Below are 16,913 nucleotides of genomic sequence, written 5' to 3'. Positions count from 1 at the left end.
CAAAACTTTCTTTGTTGAGTGTACAGAAGAGGTTGCGTACTCCGTGCCACTATCGTGCGGGCGTCATTATGTGGGGCAGACTGGTCGCTGCCTAAATGAAAGATTGAGGGAACACCGTTACAACGTTGATGCCGTCATATCAGGACACCTCGGTGTGCATTGCCGGGATTGTGGTTGTACTCCGATTTTCACAGATTGTACAGTACTAAACGAAAACAGGAACAAAACCACAAGGGAAATACTCAAGGCTCGAGAAATTGCTAGATTAGGGCTGCAATGTGTCAGCACACCCTCTTTATCGTTATCCGAAAAAGAATTGCAGTTTCTTGACCTAGCATGGCTAGTTTCGGGTGGGTGCCGGAGTGGTGCAGGAATTTTAGCCTTTTTATGTTGTTTTTCAAGATTTTTACGATGTGTATTTTGTATCTTCCTGACTTGTTTGTGTCGTTGCCGGTAATATATACCGAGCTGCAGGAGAAATAAAGTTCAGTTGTAAGTAGCGCTGTGTCTGTGTCTCCTTCTGTGTCCGCGCTTTTTAATCATTGTACCGCCACTCATTGGACAATCACCTCATCGAACGACGTTTCATCGACAATTGCGATGTTTCATAGACACCTCAGACTAGCTTTCCTATATTAGCTTCTCTTTTCTTTCTTCGTGTAATGAGCCGCCCCAAACTGTCGCCGCGAACTGACGTGTACGGATGGGAAAGGTCGGTTAACATTCTTGTACTGAGCCGCCGCACATGTCGCCACGAAGCGGCGGGTGGGCATGGGTCGGTGAGCACGCGCCTCAGAGCTACAGGCGCGACCAAATGTCCCTTCAGCGTGCATTTCGCGTAACGAGTGACGATGAAACGTTAGTGCCGATGAAACGTTAGTGTCGACGAAACGTGTCTGCAAGACCTGTATCCATGAAAAAGGTGTCCATGAAACGTCTGTTCACAAAACACCGGAAGAATAAGAAAAGTCAGTATTGTACCTGCAGTTGTGACATGATTTTAGTCAGCTAATCGCAGGCGACTGCCGGTAGAATTTCGGTGAAATTATTCTCCCGGCTGCTAGGAAATATACTGCCTGATTCTGGGGGTAATCTAGAAGGGTACAGGTAGATGAACGGTCATTCGTTGCCAAGGGGTAGGTTGCAGCGCACTTACGATGAAAATACGGGACTTGAAAGATGTAACCCGGGGCATATGCCAAAACGGGCACTGCAGAACAACCACACAAACACAAAAATGAGAGTAAAGGGGGTTCCGTGATGATTCAACACGATGTGGCAGAAGCTTTCGTTTGCCGAACCGAGCACTAAACGCATCACAAGAATTTCTTGAGCTTCTTCGAAAAAATTGTTTGTTGCCGATATACGCGTAGGACTTTTCGAGCATTCGAATCCTTCGTACACTTCGAGCACTTTTGGGGGGACGAAATCCACTTAAATTAAGGTAATTAAGTAACAGTTCATAATGTAGGTTATAAAAACGCAATCTCTCTAATTAACATGTAACTGAGGACACACTGGTGCTTACGTATTTATCCAAATACTCTCTGGCGAAATCAATGCCGCAGTAGGTCGTCGTGCTATCGAAAGTCCCTTCCGATGTCTCGATCCAATGTTGTTTTTTGTCTTTTTTTTTTTTTTTTTTGCCTTAGGTCACAGTAGAAAAGCTCCGTACATAACGATAGCTTTGAGCGCACCTTTGAAACAATAAATATTTTTGTGGGCGTTGTTACGAAGTCGAAGCAGTGTGCTTTAAGATGTGCCGTATCCCTGTTTACGTGTGTTTTTTTTTTTTCTTCTTTTTTTTAAGAATTTTTAGAAAAAATCAAATGTGACTTTTTGAAACACGATGAAAAACCTGACGCATTCTGGCGTATCTCTCAACCTACCAACGCGTTTGCAGCAGCAAAATAAGAATGACTTGCGCATAATGGCAACATAGGATAAAAAGTTTTGATCGCTCGTTTGTTTTAATCTCAGCTCTAGGTACGTTTCGCACGAAAAAAAAAATTGTACAAAATATATTTTGTGGAGGGTCGATAATAACTTCAAACATTGTTCTCACTGCAACTCACTGCGTTCACAGGTGAGCATGATTGTTCTGCCTGTTTGTGGATTTTTAGTGTGTAATAAAAGGTTTATTTATTTCAGAAAAAAATCTCGATGACTTGGTTGTTGAGGCAGGATTTGTGAACATGAGGAAGAAAGGTCCGTTTATTCAAGTACGAAATGTAAGCATACTTGCTCTACAACATCGTGTCCTTTAGTTTGGTCGATGGTTCCTCTATGTGACGCGGGGTCGGCATCAAAAATAGATGTGTTATAAAAAAGTTCAAAAATTTAACGCTAGATTTATAAGGTACCAAGAAGGCGCTGCGTTTTCTTTTGTAGAGTGCTTGCCTAGAAAAATACAATTTTTTATGGGTTAGATACATTTTTATGTGGTCAAAATACTTTGATGAAGTTATAATCAAAATGGTAAAATGATAATGGAACGCATTTTCGAAATTAGGAACAAGCATAGTTATCCACAATTCTATGTCATATTCCTCCAATGGAGATCAATCGTTGCTTATCCTTCGCAGAACCCCAACGAATCATTATAAAAATGACCCCATCTCCACGTGGTGAATCATGTTGATTGGGGCGAAGCTCTGGTGGTAATGATGATACTGATTTTTTTAGCATTTGACCGCAGCGCCCTCTCGTCTATAAACGATGAGCCAATGCCTGCAAAGTTTAACGGGATTATATACGCATTTGACCGCAGCGCCTTCTCCTGTATAGATGTTGAGCGGCTACATGCAACGTTTCATCCATGACATCCCCAGCTCTTGAGTTACTACCACAACTCAGAGCCCCCTACTCGTCCCGCAGTCGTGGCCGAGTGGTTAAGGCGATGGACTAGAAGTTTATTGGGGTCTCCCCGCACAAGTTCGAATCCTGTCGACTGCGCAAACATTTTTCTTTTCTTTTTTTAAGAAGACAGATGGGAGTGCAATCGATGTGAGCACGGACGCCGGACGGACAAGGCTAGACCCTAAGGAGCTTCGCCCCTAAAAAATCTTCAGTCAAATGTGGATGGAGAGTTATGAAACTGACGTATTGCTAAGAATATAAAACCTCTCAGTCACATAATTTTATACCTGGCTCGATATCGAAAAGACGATAAATGTTTTATATCCACATAAATGAATCAAATAGAGGGAAGTTACAGATTCCCAATAGGATTTTTTCTCTCAGGATATATTGACCTGACTTTACCACCCAGAAAATATTCACGAAAATTACGATTGTTCGGACATAAAGATATGTTATTCATCAGTAACACGAGGTTAACAATCATTAAGGGGGGATAAACTCTTGCGTCTAAAAAAGTCAAATTTGAGGGTTTTACGTGCCAAACCAACGGCGGGCATCTGGCACGACCCAGCGGAGGACTGAAGATTAATTTCGACCACCTGGGGATCTTTTGACGTGCAACCGAAAGCTCGGTTACACGGCGCCCTCTCCGCAATAAGCCTCCGTCAGATTGCGGGCACCTCGGCCGGGCTCTTGCGTCAACTCCGCGCAAAAATATAGAGAGTGTTTTGTTAATGATAGATGAGTAATAAAATAAGCGAATTCGATATCAAGTAACTCTTCTTTTTTGCTCAATGTTATGAATCCCCGCGGACGTCAGTTTAAAAATATGCTTACAGTTACAACTAGCAAAATATCTGACGAAATGTATTAATAAACTTTCGAATTATTGTCGCGGACGTTAAAAGGTGCATGGGTATCGCACGCGACTGCAGCGCCGAGGAACGGCTGTCGAACCCCACTCGGCCCGGACGTCTCTTTTGTAATTCTGTAATCTTCTTGGAGGTTTCAGCCCATTCACGGTTCTCATCCATTGTTCCGTATCGGGGTTCCTGATGGGACCCCGCGTACCGGGGCTGTTGCCCTACCGTAGCCGACGAAAAATACATCACATGTTTCTATACGTGGCTTGCACATGACGTCACTTCCGATGAACTCCAGAGAAAAGGGGAAGGAGGAGCTCCCCTCTTCTCAGGATCCTCTTTTGTGCCTCCCGGATTTGCACAGGAGTCGCTATTCTCCTCCCAGAAGATTATGCAAGTTAACGTGTCACTCAAAATTCTTACCAAAGGCCAGCTTCTCTCTCCTCCTCTTACATGGTGTTCAAAAGTATGGGATGTGACGTCAGCGCTAGGAGCCTGTACACGTTTGTATTCAGGAGCTCGCTTAACTAAACCTTATTTTAAGTTCTATCTTGGTCCACCATTTTCCATTCGTGTCAATATTTACCTCAACTTGGCCATTTCAAACGGTTTGCCTGTTGTTAAATAGGCCATAGTTTGTTACATTTCAAGAAATAAATTTTCTGTAAAACAAAATGCGCCCCTCCCCTTCTTTTTTCTGACTTGTCATAAGTACAAAACAAAATACACATTCAAAGTCAATATTTTATAGATTTTTTTTTTTTTTTCTGGTTGTGAACATTATAAATAAAGGAAGGAGAGTCACTAACCAAATTCTAAAAATAGGAACCCTAAGTTCCGAAGTTTACCCGGCTCTTCTTCAGGAGCGGCTATGGCGATGGAGCGGTATTCTTCGAAGTTCCTCTTTCAGGCGATATTGCGGAATTAGTTGACATAGACTCTTGGCAAATCGCCAAGGTGCCTATTTGTGTTTTTTGGTGTCGGTTTAATGTGCCTGGATTAAATGTAAGGCACATGCGGGGGGTTAGTTTTCACGTCGATGGTGCTGGAATCAGGTGGTCTCTGACGTCGTAATGCTCAGCGACTGCCCTGCGCTCCGGGTCGAACTTGCGCACGTCGTTTTTTGTTGGCGGATTTTTTTATTCTAGTTCTTCGTCTCCTCGGTGTAGTTGGCTGGGCTATAAGTGCAAGGTATGTTTTCAACCACGCCTTGCGTTTTTGTTTTTCGGAGGACGATCTTTCGAACCGGGCATGAGCCGTCCAAGCGCGGAAATCGGCTTGTGGAAATCGGCTAGTGTACGCAGGTACGCGAGGTTGAGCGAGGCTGCGTAGCTGCTTGTGGTTGCTGGTGACGGGCAATCTCGGGCTTGGCGACGGTCAACGTGGTGGACGAAGGTGATCATGTACCTGTTCTTTTTTTAGATCAGCATAGACGGATTGCTCTTCCATTGTTCTGTCCGTTTCAGACGGGCTCCTAAACAACTAAAAGTACCCTGGCCACCGAAGTTGTGTTACAGGCCGGGTGATTGGAATCAAGCTGGAGATACCGTCCAATGTGCGTAGGTTTGCTGTACATAGAAACTTTAATTCTTCATGTTGCCTTTCTCCGAGTACGTCAGGAAAGGGTAAGGTACAACCGCAGGCGATATGAAGGTGAACGCCGGAACGTCGACCGGTCCGTGCTATCAGCGCCATGACGCGGCTGCCGTGGCGGCCGAGAGCAAGTGCCTGGATCGAGCGCTGTTCGCAGCTCTGCTGCTACTCCCCGCAGAAAGCGCGAGGATTGGGGAAGGAGCCTTTTAGAATGTGATTTAGTAGCTTTTTGTTGTGATATGCGCTAAACCGGAAGGCTGCGGAACAAATTAAAAAGTAACTTATACTTTCCGCTTCTTGAAAAGAAGAACACGAATTTGTTTCATTTGTGTGATGTGTCAACAACCGCGTCGCACTTGCGCCGATGTTATATTAGCCACATTACAAAGAAGACATTATTATTAATCTTTTTTTTCGATGCTTAACACTTTGCAGTGCATGCCAAAATAATTTGTTAGAAGTTAGGGCTCTGCTGGAACGTGCATGCAAGCAAGCTCCCTCCCCCCCCCCAATTAATTATATATGATTTGCGATATATGATTCACGTTATAGTGAAAGCTATCATGGTGCGATTATTGTTTTTTTTTTTTTAAACATGTGTGCATTAAAACACGAGTACACGTCGATCGCGAACGCCATTGAACATATATGGGCAGCTCGGTTAGGCAAAACATGAGGCAGGAACCACGTCCCCTTTTTTCTTCATTCTTGTCAGTTCCGGTTTCACGTCCGATAATCTTTGTCGGACTTGAGCGGGGCCTTAATTTTAAGTGTTCACGGCTGTGAGCACTCCGTTGACGTAAAGTTCGAGAACTTTGCTTGCACCCAAGGTTTAAGCCGTGTCGCCATGTTTTGCCTTCGAAAACTCTCCTTGCCCCACAGCGTTGCTCTATTTGTGCTGCCATTAGAGTAGATTTGGAACATAGCCATGGTTAATATTGCATAATAGCAATCGTACAGATTTTTTTCCTTCGTTATTGATATGCAACTCGCCAGAACAGCAGAACTCGGTGGCCGATATATGACACAAGGACATCTACGCGCGAAACACCTTCAAAGTCTTTGCCACGGCGTCGATTCTTGATCGGTACCCGAGCGTGCGAAGGCACAGCGACGCAGCACTCGGCGGGGGCATGCCCAAGGAAGCTTTTTGATGATGCTGCGAGAACGCGAAAGTTGCTTTCAACAAGTTGTGCCCTTTTCCCGCGGCACTACACATTCGTAAAAAAAAAACCCACGTGTTATTAAAAGAAAAAATATATATCGCATCATTTACTAATTGTTATTTGAAAAAGATTATTCGCCGAATGACGAGGAACGAGTAGAAAACGTGTTTTCAGAACTCTGCCGCCAGCCTCTGCAACGCTCCAAAAAGTCGATTTTGATACATGCAAGATGGCCGTCCGGTGCCCACACTCGCGGATGGAGAAGTGGTAGGTACCAAGGACGTTTGGTAGGTACAGTTCTTGTACGTCCTTGAATCCAGATAAAGCAGAAAAAATATAAATATCCACTTTTCTAAAAATGCGCGAGCAGGTGGTCTGGATCGAAAAGTTTAACTTTCATCGTATTCTATGTGAGAACCCACGATCCAAGACGATCCAAAACTCTAGCCATATTTGTAATGGCGGCGCCCATGCTGTTTTTTGGATAGACTTTCGACATATCATTTTCGGCGCTTTGTGGGCACGTTCTTCGAGTTTTCTCCTCGCTAGTTTTTGCAACTAAGGTCAAGCACGCCAAGAAGCGACATGTTTTGTCTTCACAGTTTTTCCGCGCTACTGCGGCGGTGTCAACGAGCGCGTTTTGGTGGCAGAAACGTGTGGACTACTTGGGCGGCGCGTACGACGAAGTCGACCCACGGACCGCCGGCCCGGACTCTACCGTACGAGGTGGATTCGAACGTCGCCAAGAACACGGAACTCTACCGTTACGACAACTTTAGAGTCTTCGGGGCGCTGAGGATATTCAGCGTATCACAGGTGTTCCTGTGGACGTATCTGGCCCATGCCTCGAAAACTCTCTTCGACGATCCGAACCTGGTCTCGAAGGTCCGCAGCGACGGCGAAAAGAGAACGTTCGCGCAGACTATCGCGGAGAAACTGACGGTGGACAAGTACCGTTACGGCCTGGTGGCGTTTTGTCTGCTCTTTGGTGAGTTTGAGAGTGTCCGAGCGACGTGTCGAGAACGCACTACTCGGATGAACTTACCATTTCCAGGAGGTTATGGTACAAAAATGCACGAGCACGCGGTCGAGCGCTTCTCTCCACATTGCTTCATCCTGGGCATACTGGCAATCCTCTGTTTTACGCCAGGTGACGTCGGTTATTTTGAAAAATGGAGGATATCTTATGGAACAGTTTAATTATGCTTAGAATTTATTTGCTCCGAAAGTAGTAAATGGCAGTTACAAGTTCATTACAATTACACGGGGTCAGTTTTACTAATTTACTATATCACTAAGGTCAGGCTGGTGTTGTTTCTTTGTGGCATTTTAAATACTCAGTGATATAATATCAGCACCAAAAGAACCTCATGGAAACTTGCATGTTCGCTTTCTTGCAGGACATCTGTGATTTAAGGAGGAAAACGTAAATAAATGAACCTGCACCGTCACACTGAGCATGGCGTGGCATGCGAGACCCCAAGCTCTGTGCTGCAACAGCCATGGTCTCGTACTTTTAGTTCACGCAGACAATCTTGTAACCTCATTCCCACTAAAAACACATACCCTTATCGTTTCTCAAACTTCCTGCGTGGTGGTTCGCTCTCTGCATCCGTTGCAATTGACTGGACTTGCGAGTGCATTGTCAAGGGTGCAATATTTAAAAGCGAAATTGTGCTCTTATCTCGCAAGTTGTCTTTGGCACTTGCGAGATGAAGTACGGTATACGGACGTGCGACGTGTAGCTTCGTCTTTAGGTGATGCAAGCTACCACCCACCAACTCCAGGGCCACTTGTATCCAAATCCGTCTCAAACATCTGCCGCTTTTAGGCGCTGCCGTTCCCTGGAATGGTCTGGAACCCCTGAATGAAATTCGCGTTTGGCTTTTCTTGCAAGTATCGCCAACCGTTCTTGCGGGAACGTGGAGGGCATGCACCACGAGCAAGCGCTCCACTGCCATTTGTTTCCAAGGGCCGCTCATTTTAGAGCTGTGCTGTCATTTGCTCCCAACGGCCGCACGGGCCTTGTGCATTGGCACATTCGATGCTGCTTGTCAAATGCAAACACATCGAGGGGCTTTAGAACGGTTCAAAATGCAGTGTACAACTTGCAAAATATCTGGCACTTCAAAAGGGTTTATTTTTATGAGCTAATACCTCGCCACATTTCCACTGCCTTGACGCGGCTTTGCCCCCTTTTTTACGCAGCAAATGGGGTTGTGGCAGCCGCCTCGCTCTACATGCTCAGGAGCGTGCGCTCCGTCGTGCTTCTCAAGGGGGGCCAGAGCGTCTACATCCAGACGTACGCCCCCTTCAGGAACCTGAGGGGATTCCAAGTCCCGTTGGACCATCTGAGCTGCCTGCACTCGCGCGGACAGAAGAGCGCCTACATCTCGCTCAAGGTCAAGGGTCACTGGTTCTACTTCATGCTCGACCAGAAGGGCCTCTTTCCACACCCGAGCCTCTTCGACCAGACGGTGGGCTTGAGCAGGAGTCTCAAGTGAACGGCGACTTCCGCGAGAGCCAAACTATGCTCCACCTCACCGTAACTTGGCAAACGGTAAGGGCTACAGTCCCGCTGAGCCAATCCGCATGCCAGAGGGAGACCCATAACAGGTTAGGAGTAGAGGGTAAGCTCCTCCCACTTTAGCAGAGCAAACGCTGGAGAGAAGGCGACCTCCTCCCCAGCTTTTGTACGAGGTTTGAGTAGTACGACAGTCTCGGAGAGATACAAAACCTGCATACGGGACGCACGAGAGGGTCCGGGTTCGACTCTCCCCCCTTTTCCAACTGCTTAGATTATGCTTCCCCCCCCCCCCCCCCCCCCCCCCTGTACATTCTCCTCCGTTGCTCAGATTGGCTCGAGGGTACGGTAGCATTCACTCTTTGCCAAGTTACCACGAAGTGAAGTGTGGGCAATGTAAAATGTGCTGGACTGTTAACAGCCCAGCAGTTGCCGCCAAGCATAGCTACAAGAAACACTTAGTTTTACGGTGACAGCCATTGTTGGTGATGTTTCATGGCAAAAGCCAGGTGTGTTTAGTTCAAGTCGTGGCATGGCATCAAGGTGTAGTGACGCGATGTCACGAAATAATTTAGCGGCCAGATTTTATCACTCGTCACTGTCATGGCGACACATCACGCGACACTGTGACGTGACCTCGTCACGTGGTGTTGAACGAGCTGCTCGGGTGCTCACATTAGCATTGCAATCGGGCAAACTCAAGTTTCTTTAACATTTTGAGGAAGAGTAAAGCAAAATAAAAATATTTAAACTATATCTCATTGCTTTAGTTGTTTGTGACTTCACTGTTGTACCATTACTATTTGTCAAATCTGAAAAATACAGGCCAGGAACCCATACACCAAAAAGACTTCAATTCCTTAGATATACCGTCAACAAGAAACAAATACTAATGCAAGTGTCAACCAATGGCATCATGCTGTTGGCAGTTGAAATAAGAAATTCTTTGTTACTTTATGAGTTGTGCAAGTTTATGAACAGTACTGTTGATGCAAGATTAATTGTAAATGTAACAGAACTAACATTTTGGAATCCTAAAGCTGAAAAGGCCTGTCATTTAGGAAGACTATTAACTCCTTTGTACTAACCCACTCTCCACACAGAACGAAACAGCAAATCACAGAAAAGTTTCAAACGAGCATCGCAAAATTATTGGGAAACCTTAAATGGACAACCAGAGCCACTGAACAAGCTACGTTTAAGTGCCGACACCCCACAGCTGTGTTGTGGGTGCTGCCATTTTGTCGCCTAGCCCTAGCGCAGAGCCGGTGCAATCGGCAATCGTTACGACTCAAATACCGTAGATATGATTCCGCTCCATCGCAGAATGGCTCGACGTTTCTGGAGGACGGTAAAGCTTCTCTCCCAATTTCAGAGACAAAGCTTTCGAAAACTGGGAACAATGATTTTAGGCGACAAGACGGCCAAAGGTTTCATTAGACCGAAGCTTAGCTCGTATGGTGACTCCACACTCGGTGCGAACCATTTCGAGTTTTGCTGCCCAGGCTAGCGTGGCTTCCGCGTTACTCGAACACTGTTAAAGATATTTGTGCACGCGAATGGCACGCAAGGCGCTGCCATGAGGGGCCGCGGCACCGAAGAAGCAACGCTAGCCCCAACAACGCGGCACGAAAAAGTCGACGCAGAGCATGGAAGACGCCAGTAATCGAAGGGACCCGCATGAAGGACGACGACGATGACGACAACCGTGAATGTGCACCCTCTTACACTTCTCTATTTATTGAAATAGACTTTCTCGTCTCAAAAAAACGGATGGGGGAAAAAAAGAAGAGGAAAACAAACTTTCTCTCTATCTAAAAATACAAAGTACACACTTTTCATTCCTCGCCGCGTCAAATGTGGTTTGGCAATTGGCGTTGGCCGTCGCAACACGTAAAACTGCGGCGCCAAAAATTCCGAGTGAGGAAAGAAAAAAAAAAAAAGAAGCAAAACCGCACGAGCAGAGTTTTTCTTTCGCTCTTAGAAAAAGGTGCACGCAACTTTCTTTCAACAAGAGTATAGAGACCTATTTACACAAGTTATACAGAAAAATAGGGAGGGGGCGGGAGAGGTTCTGCCTCTCGGAACTCTGTCCGCCGAAACCCCCTCCCTGCGTCGTCGTCAACAAACGCGTCAAACACAACAACACGGTGGTGCGCCACGTGTGAAACGCATACCTCCCCGGCAAGAAATGTGCCCGCCCACAGAAAGTGGCTAACAACCTTTCTTCCCGCACGCTTCCTCCATCAAGTTGTACCGTAAAAAAAAAGAAAAAGACAAATGAAATTCTTGTTTTGCAAAGTACACAGGGTGCTTAAAACATATGTATTGCTTCACAACATTATTTTTCTTTTCTTAAAAACAGATCTATCCAAACGCGCCACCGGAAAGCAGGCGACCCAAACACCCGTACGACAGGACACTCTCTAAACATCAACAAAGCAAAAAAAAAATGGAATTGCGGAAAACGGTTAGGTTCCATGCATAGGGATGCCCTACAAATTACCCATGGGGCATAGAACGCAAATGTCACCATTGTCATTAAAAAAAAAGACTGGAAAATAAAGGACACTACTGTTCAGGTTAGAAATTATGTTTGCGACGAAAGCTATTCGTTTCATCGCAAGATGCAACAGAGACGTGGGACCCTTCGCACAACAACCGTGATTGCTTCAGTGTTATTGCTAGCTAGTGACACCAACACCTGCCCTCTCCAAATGCCACCGGTGCGAAACACACGTGTCGAGCGCAAGAGAACAACGGAGGGTGCCGGCTTTCGAAAACGACAGAATTACCTTTTGAGCGCTCCGTCCTAAAGACGCCCGTCGTTGTGGGGAAACTTCCGGACACCAAACGTGTCCAGGTCTGTAGACGGGGGGGGGTGGTGACCAAGGGTGGCGAGGGGGAAGGGGGAATAAAACTCCAAAGCGGTTATTGCATAGTGTCGTCTCTCCAAAACACGTTTGCTCGACGGGAAAGTCCTATTTACAGTAAACGTCGGCGAAGACCGTTTGCCTTCTTTCGATGCTGCAAAGATCCGCAAGGGTGCGACGCGCATAGTTACGGTATGTTACAGACGGGCGATTCCGTGGCCCCTAAGGATGGGTGTGTGTGGGGGGGGGGGGAGGGAAGCACTGGTACTGGGGTTTGACTATGTTCCCGTTATTGCAGATTTCGCTGTAGTTTGCTTTTGGCACAGGTTTCTTCTCGCGGAGCCCAAGACGCCGGCGTTTCGAAGAGAAAACGTTTATACACTGGGAAAAAATGCGTGCCGGCTTCTAGGACTGAGGTACGTACAGGTCGTCGTGCGCCACGACAAATGGTCAACTAGTCTGCACAAACTCGTGAAGGTCGACGGGGTACCAGTTTTGGCAGGCCATACTTTTTCTTTTTTTCTTTTTTTTCCATGGGGCAGTTTCAATACTGTGTTGCGACAGCTCGCATTGCTTGAGCACAGAGTGCCGCTTGTTTTAGGTATAGATGTTTCGTGTTTCGCTCCGCAACTATGACCCCCACCAGAGTGGAAGCAAAATTACACCGTACGATGGAACCGTCGGTAGAAATGGCGACAACTCGTGGTAGTGACGGCACTCGCACGACACGCCTCATCTCACTACAAAGGCAAGGTTTTAGCGAGATTGCGTCTTCGCCGGAAACGTTAAAACACCAAACGGTAAGTGAAAGCCTCCAAGGAGATTTGCACAAAAAACGATACACTACTGCAGCGATGCTCGAACCTTACGATCTCGAGGAACCCCCGTCTTTTGAACGACAGTCTCGACACCGAAGCGCAATAAAGCAAGTAAGAAGCCTTCGACCTCGTAAAAAGGTAACGTGCACAGTAGGGGGCATTTAGCTCGTAACTGTCCATCAATGGGCGACTTGGATCTACTAAAACATTTTCTCAAATTGGGGAAACAGTACTTGGAGATCCCATGCACTACTGTAGTAACCACACATTTCGTCTCATCTCCTGGATAGTTGAGTCGGCATGAAGCCACCGGGCCTTCATCTTACCAGTTTCGTACTCTGTGCCGAACTGACGAAGGGCATCTAGACTATCGCCGGTGTCTGGCATAGCAATTCTACAGCACGTGATGTGCTGCGTTTTGGTACTCGCACGACAGAGGTCTTGCGGCTCCGTGTCCACGATGACAACCAAAGCACCCCCTAGGAGATACGCAACGGGTGTTGTGGCGCCAACGGTAAAACATAAGCGTGCCCATAGTCTGACAATCTCAAGGTCATGAGACCTGCCTGAAAAAGAAAAAAAAAACTAACTTTAAGGCAGTGTATCTTTAACACCGCGCAGGCATTCTCAGCAACTTTTGTCGACAGTCTGGGAACTGAACAAATGCTCCTACTACAACATGTATTTAGAAGTATCGCCAGCTTTGTCCGGAAAAGAATAACATTTCTACGGGTGTTACTGTGCAAAAAAGAAAAGATTCACAAAGCGCAATTACTTTTGTTAAAACATGGGGCAGCCTTTCTGCATAGAGATACACTCTGTTTCATTCTCACATGTACTTCCAAACATAGAGCAAGAGGAATAACATTCTACACAGATCTCTGCAAGACAAAAAAGCCGATTGTTCCTAACTTTCCGTCTGCTAATACCCACCATAAGCGGAAGCATTATCAAAAAAAAAAAATAGAGGTTAGCTTGCCACGTGCTAAAAAGGAAACCAGAATGGGTGCCGTTGAGACGAAATGCGTCGAAAAGCTTGTCGTCGCTGCCTGCACTGCCTTGTAGTGGTACACATGTACATCTCCTCTCCTCCAAACTGTTGTCTTTACAAAGTATATGCATATTAGAGGGACACGTGTCGTATGTATATATATATATATATTTATATAGCTTGTCTGCAGTATTTATATGCCAAGTCGTGTCTGTATATATTATATTACAGCGCCGGGGCTTCTCTGTGTCGTCTGCAACTGGTCCTCGGCTCGCGAGACGAGACAGATGTGAGCATTTTTCGTTGGGGGACTTCTACAACTCCACTATCAACCTAAAAAAAAGAACCGGCAGGATTGATTTGTTTTCTTACCGCGGTGCCTCTGCCAACAGCGAGTACTGGTGTTGCGGAACCACGGTACCGTCTCGGAAACGCTCGACTGCGGCAAAATCGTTTAATCTCGTTGCACTGCCTCGCCAGTTCTCTTTCGTCTCAACGTATTACACCATGCTTTCACATTCCCTCGTTTTTCGAGGGTCGTTTAAGCCCACAAAAGTGCCTTCCGGAGTTATTGCAATCGTATCCAAACAGCAAAAAAAAAAAAAATTCCTTTCGCTACTTTGTTGTCTCTAGATGTCGTCGTCTGTGCCTTTCCTCGAGAAAATTGCGAGGGGGCAAAGATTGTCGAGGAAAACAAACAACCGCCGAACGGGAGGATGAGAACACGGAGACAAACGAGATGGTAACTAAGGGCGAAGTGGAAAAGAGGCTAAAAGGGAACTGCCGAAACAAACGGCTTACGACTGTCACTGTTCCGCGGTCTTTCGCTTTGCGAAACGTAATGACCAAGCAATGCTGCGAGGATCACGGCCCTCGCAACACTGCCTCGACTTAAAGCAGGAACGTGCACGTGAAAAATAGAGAGCAACCGTTCGGCCCGACACATTTTCTCGTCGTTTCCTTCAAGTCGCGGGCAGTGACACCGACAAAACTTCGGCACAAGCTTCCAAAGCACGCCGGCGGGAAAAAGGCAATGCCCGACAGCCCGGCGCCACGCATGCCAGAACAAGTCGGGAAACTTATCAAAAGGGTGCCAAACCAACGAACAGCACAGGGTGCGTCACGAGCCTACCCGTCACCAAAAAAAAAAAAAAAAAAAAAAAACAAACAAAAAAACACAGGACATTGACACATTTCTTTTTCTCGGACACCCTTCTCCCACGTTTCTCTTCACCTTCGCAAGACACAGGAGCAGTCCTTGCCTTTTTCCCCCGACGGGGAAGGAGGAGAGAGAGGAGGCGGAGGGAGGACGCGGGGGTGCGACTCACCGCGCTTGCTGCCTCCCGCTCACGAGCAGCAACGCCTGTTGCTGGTTCGTCGCCACCTTGGCGAGGTTGAGCAGGGCGTGCGCGCCCTCCGCCATCTCCTCCGCCTCCCCCCTCCTCCCCGGCCCTCCCACAGAGAGAGAGGCTCCCTTCGCAGACGCGTTCCGCCGCCACTCCCCCCTCTTAGACTTGCGCTGTGGAGCCGCCGCCGCCATCGCTGCCGCCTTCCGCTTTCTTGGCGGCACCGACGACGCGGGAAGGCTTGCCAACCTCCGAACCCCGACGCTCCTGTTGTTGTTGGCGTCGTCGTCGTACTCGTCGTCGTAGCTCGCGGGCTCCGTCTTGACCACGACGGGCGGCGCGCCGTTGTTGGCGGAGGGGAAGGCGTCGTTGCCGTTGGCGAGAGACGCGCTATACGTGTGGTCCTCGCTCGGACTGCTGGTGATGATGGTCGGCGTGGGGCCGGCGGGGGAGTGGCCCCCGTTGCCGAGCCGGTGGTGAGGCGGCGATCCGACGGCCTCCGGACCACCGCTATGGCTGGAGTTTGTCGAAGCAGAGCCGCTGCTCCTGCAAAGAAAAGAGCAGAGGCACCATCAATTTCCGATCCGACTCGCCCATCGCAAGATTCGATCGTTTCGAATTCAACAGACCCTTCTCGAAATTTTGAAATGACGCATAGATTATGCGCGGCCGCCATTGGTTGGTATCGCACCTCGAGCACGTATTGGACACGAGCGCTTCGTCGGCATTCAAAGCGTACTCGGATCAAAACGCACTCCACACGAGTGCTGCGTCAGCGATCGGTGCAAACACAAAACTAATCACAAGCTTCGGCGCCGGAAGCGACGAGACCAACTTGTGGCGGCTGCGCATAATCTATGCATCGTTTCATAATTTCCGAAAGAACCTATTGGGTAAGGATATGGTACAGTGCCTGAAACACGTCTATGACTGGTGCATCTACCGCATCCCAAAAAATGGTTCTTTGATTTCTGCCCTACCCGTCATAAAAGCGTCACGCTGTCGCCAACCGCAATAATACTTGCACTCAATTGTGCTTTTTTGTCATTTCATAACTTCTACGCCCAAATGCCAGGACCCCTACGTAAGGCGGTAGTCGCTTGTTGCCACTTCGAGATCGCTTTTGACGCGGAATCCCCATCTGCCTCGATTAGAAGCGCAATAAATAAATTTATCATCACCGCCCCCCCCCCCCCCCCCCCCCCCCTCCCCTCCCCCTGGTTGGGAGGGCAATAAATAAAGGACGATGGCCAACGAAGTCCTAAAAATATGGGGACCCTACATTTTGAGGCCTCCTCAGCCCTTCTTCGGAAGCGATTACAGCGACTGCTGTTGAGTAGGAATATTTTTCCATCTTCTTCTTCCGGCGACCTGGCGGAGCCCGCCGACACTTTTGAATGCCAAGGTACCGGGGGTACCTATTTACGTTTCCTGGCGTCGTTTGAATGTGCCGAAATACCATGAAAAGTCTATGCCGGGAGTTAATCTCTGCGTCGACGATGCCGGTGTTGTTGAAAGCGATCCGGCGGTCTCCGACTTCGCAGTGCTTGGCGACTGCGCCGTGCTTGTCGTCGAACGTGCGCGCATCGTTTTTGTGTTGGCGAATTCTTTCGTTGAAGGTGCATCGGCGCTTTGCCAACAGTTTATATCATTGGGCTCTGCCACATCGCTGAAAGAAAAAGATAGAAAAAAGCGGCTCCTCAACAGGCATCATTATAGTAACCCCTGAAAAAGAGCCCAGCAGGCATCGAAACGTAGGGTCCATATATTTTTAGGATTCGGTTAGTTGTCGTCCTTCATTTTATTGATGTGCCTGCTAGGGAGTGCTTGGCTCATAGCTTATGTATCAGTGAGTGGCTCAGATCTGTTAAAATAGG

The 16,913-nt window shown here is 47.5% G+C and overlaps 2 protein-coding genes across 5 annotated transcripts in view; one reads left to right on the top strand and one right to left on the bottom strand.

The window, feature by feature from the left end:
* The first annotated feature begins 6,936 nt into the window (after window positions 1-6,936).
* Window positions 6,937-10,724, top strand: LOC8050521 (transmembrane protein 223). Its single transcript, XM_029989378.4, has 2 exons — window positions 6,937-7,472; window positions 8,693-10,724. Exons 1-2 carry the CDS (start codon window positions 7,070-7,072, stop codon window positions 8,986-8,988), a joined length of 699 nt encoding a protein of 232 aa, XP_029845238.2. The 5' UTR covers window positions 6,937-7,069; the 3' UTR covers window positions 8,989-10,724.
* The window catches only part of LOC8051529 (forkhead box protein N2), a 29,883-nt gene continuing 23,687 nt past the window's right edge, over window positions 10,718-16,913 (bottom strand). For all 4 annotated transcript variants that reach the window (XM_029989381.4, XM_029989380.4, XM_029989382.4 and 1 more), the window contains one exon: window positions 10,718-15,582. In XM_029989381.4, coding sequence (XP_029845241.2) covers window positions 15,015-15,582 — 568 coding nt within the window. In that variant the 3' untranslated portion in view covers window positions 10,718-15,014. The remainder of the gene's footprint in view (window positions 15,583-16,913) is intronic.

Source organism: Ixodes scapularis, unplaced genomic scaffold, assembly GCF_016920785.2.
Source record: "Ixodes scapularis isolate PalLabHiFi unplaced genomic scaffold, ASM1692078v2 PGA_scaffold10__122_contigs__length_95168666, whole genome shotgun sequence".
In the NCBI taxonomy this organism is placed as follows: domain Eukaryota; kingdom Metazoa; phylum Arthropoda; class Arachnida; order Ixodida; family Ixodidae; genus Ixodes; species Ixodes scapularis.
The sequence above is the reverse complement of the archived record's forward strand: the minus strand, read 5'-3'. Positions and strand labels throughout refer to the sequence as shown.

Coding starts and splice junctions, on each gene's coding strand:
- LOC8050521 (XM_029989378.4), top strand. CDS start 7,070: ATGTTTTGTCTTCACAGTTTTTCCGCGCTACTGCGGCGGTGTCAACGA. Junction 7,473..8,692: donor GGCGTTTTGTCTGCTCTTTG/GTGAGTTTGAGA, acceptor TTTTTTACGCAG/CAAATGGGGTTGTGGCAGCC.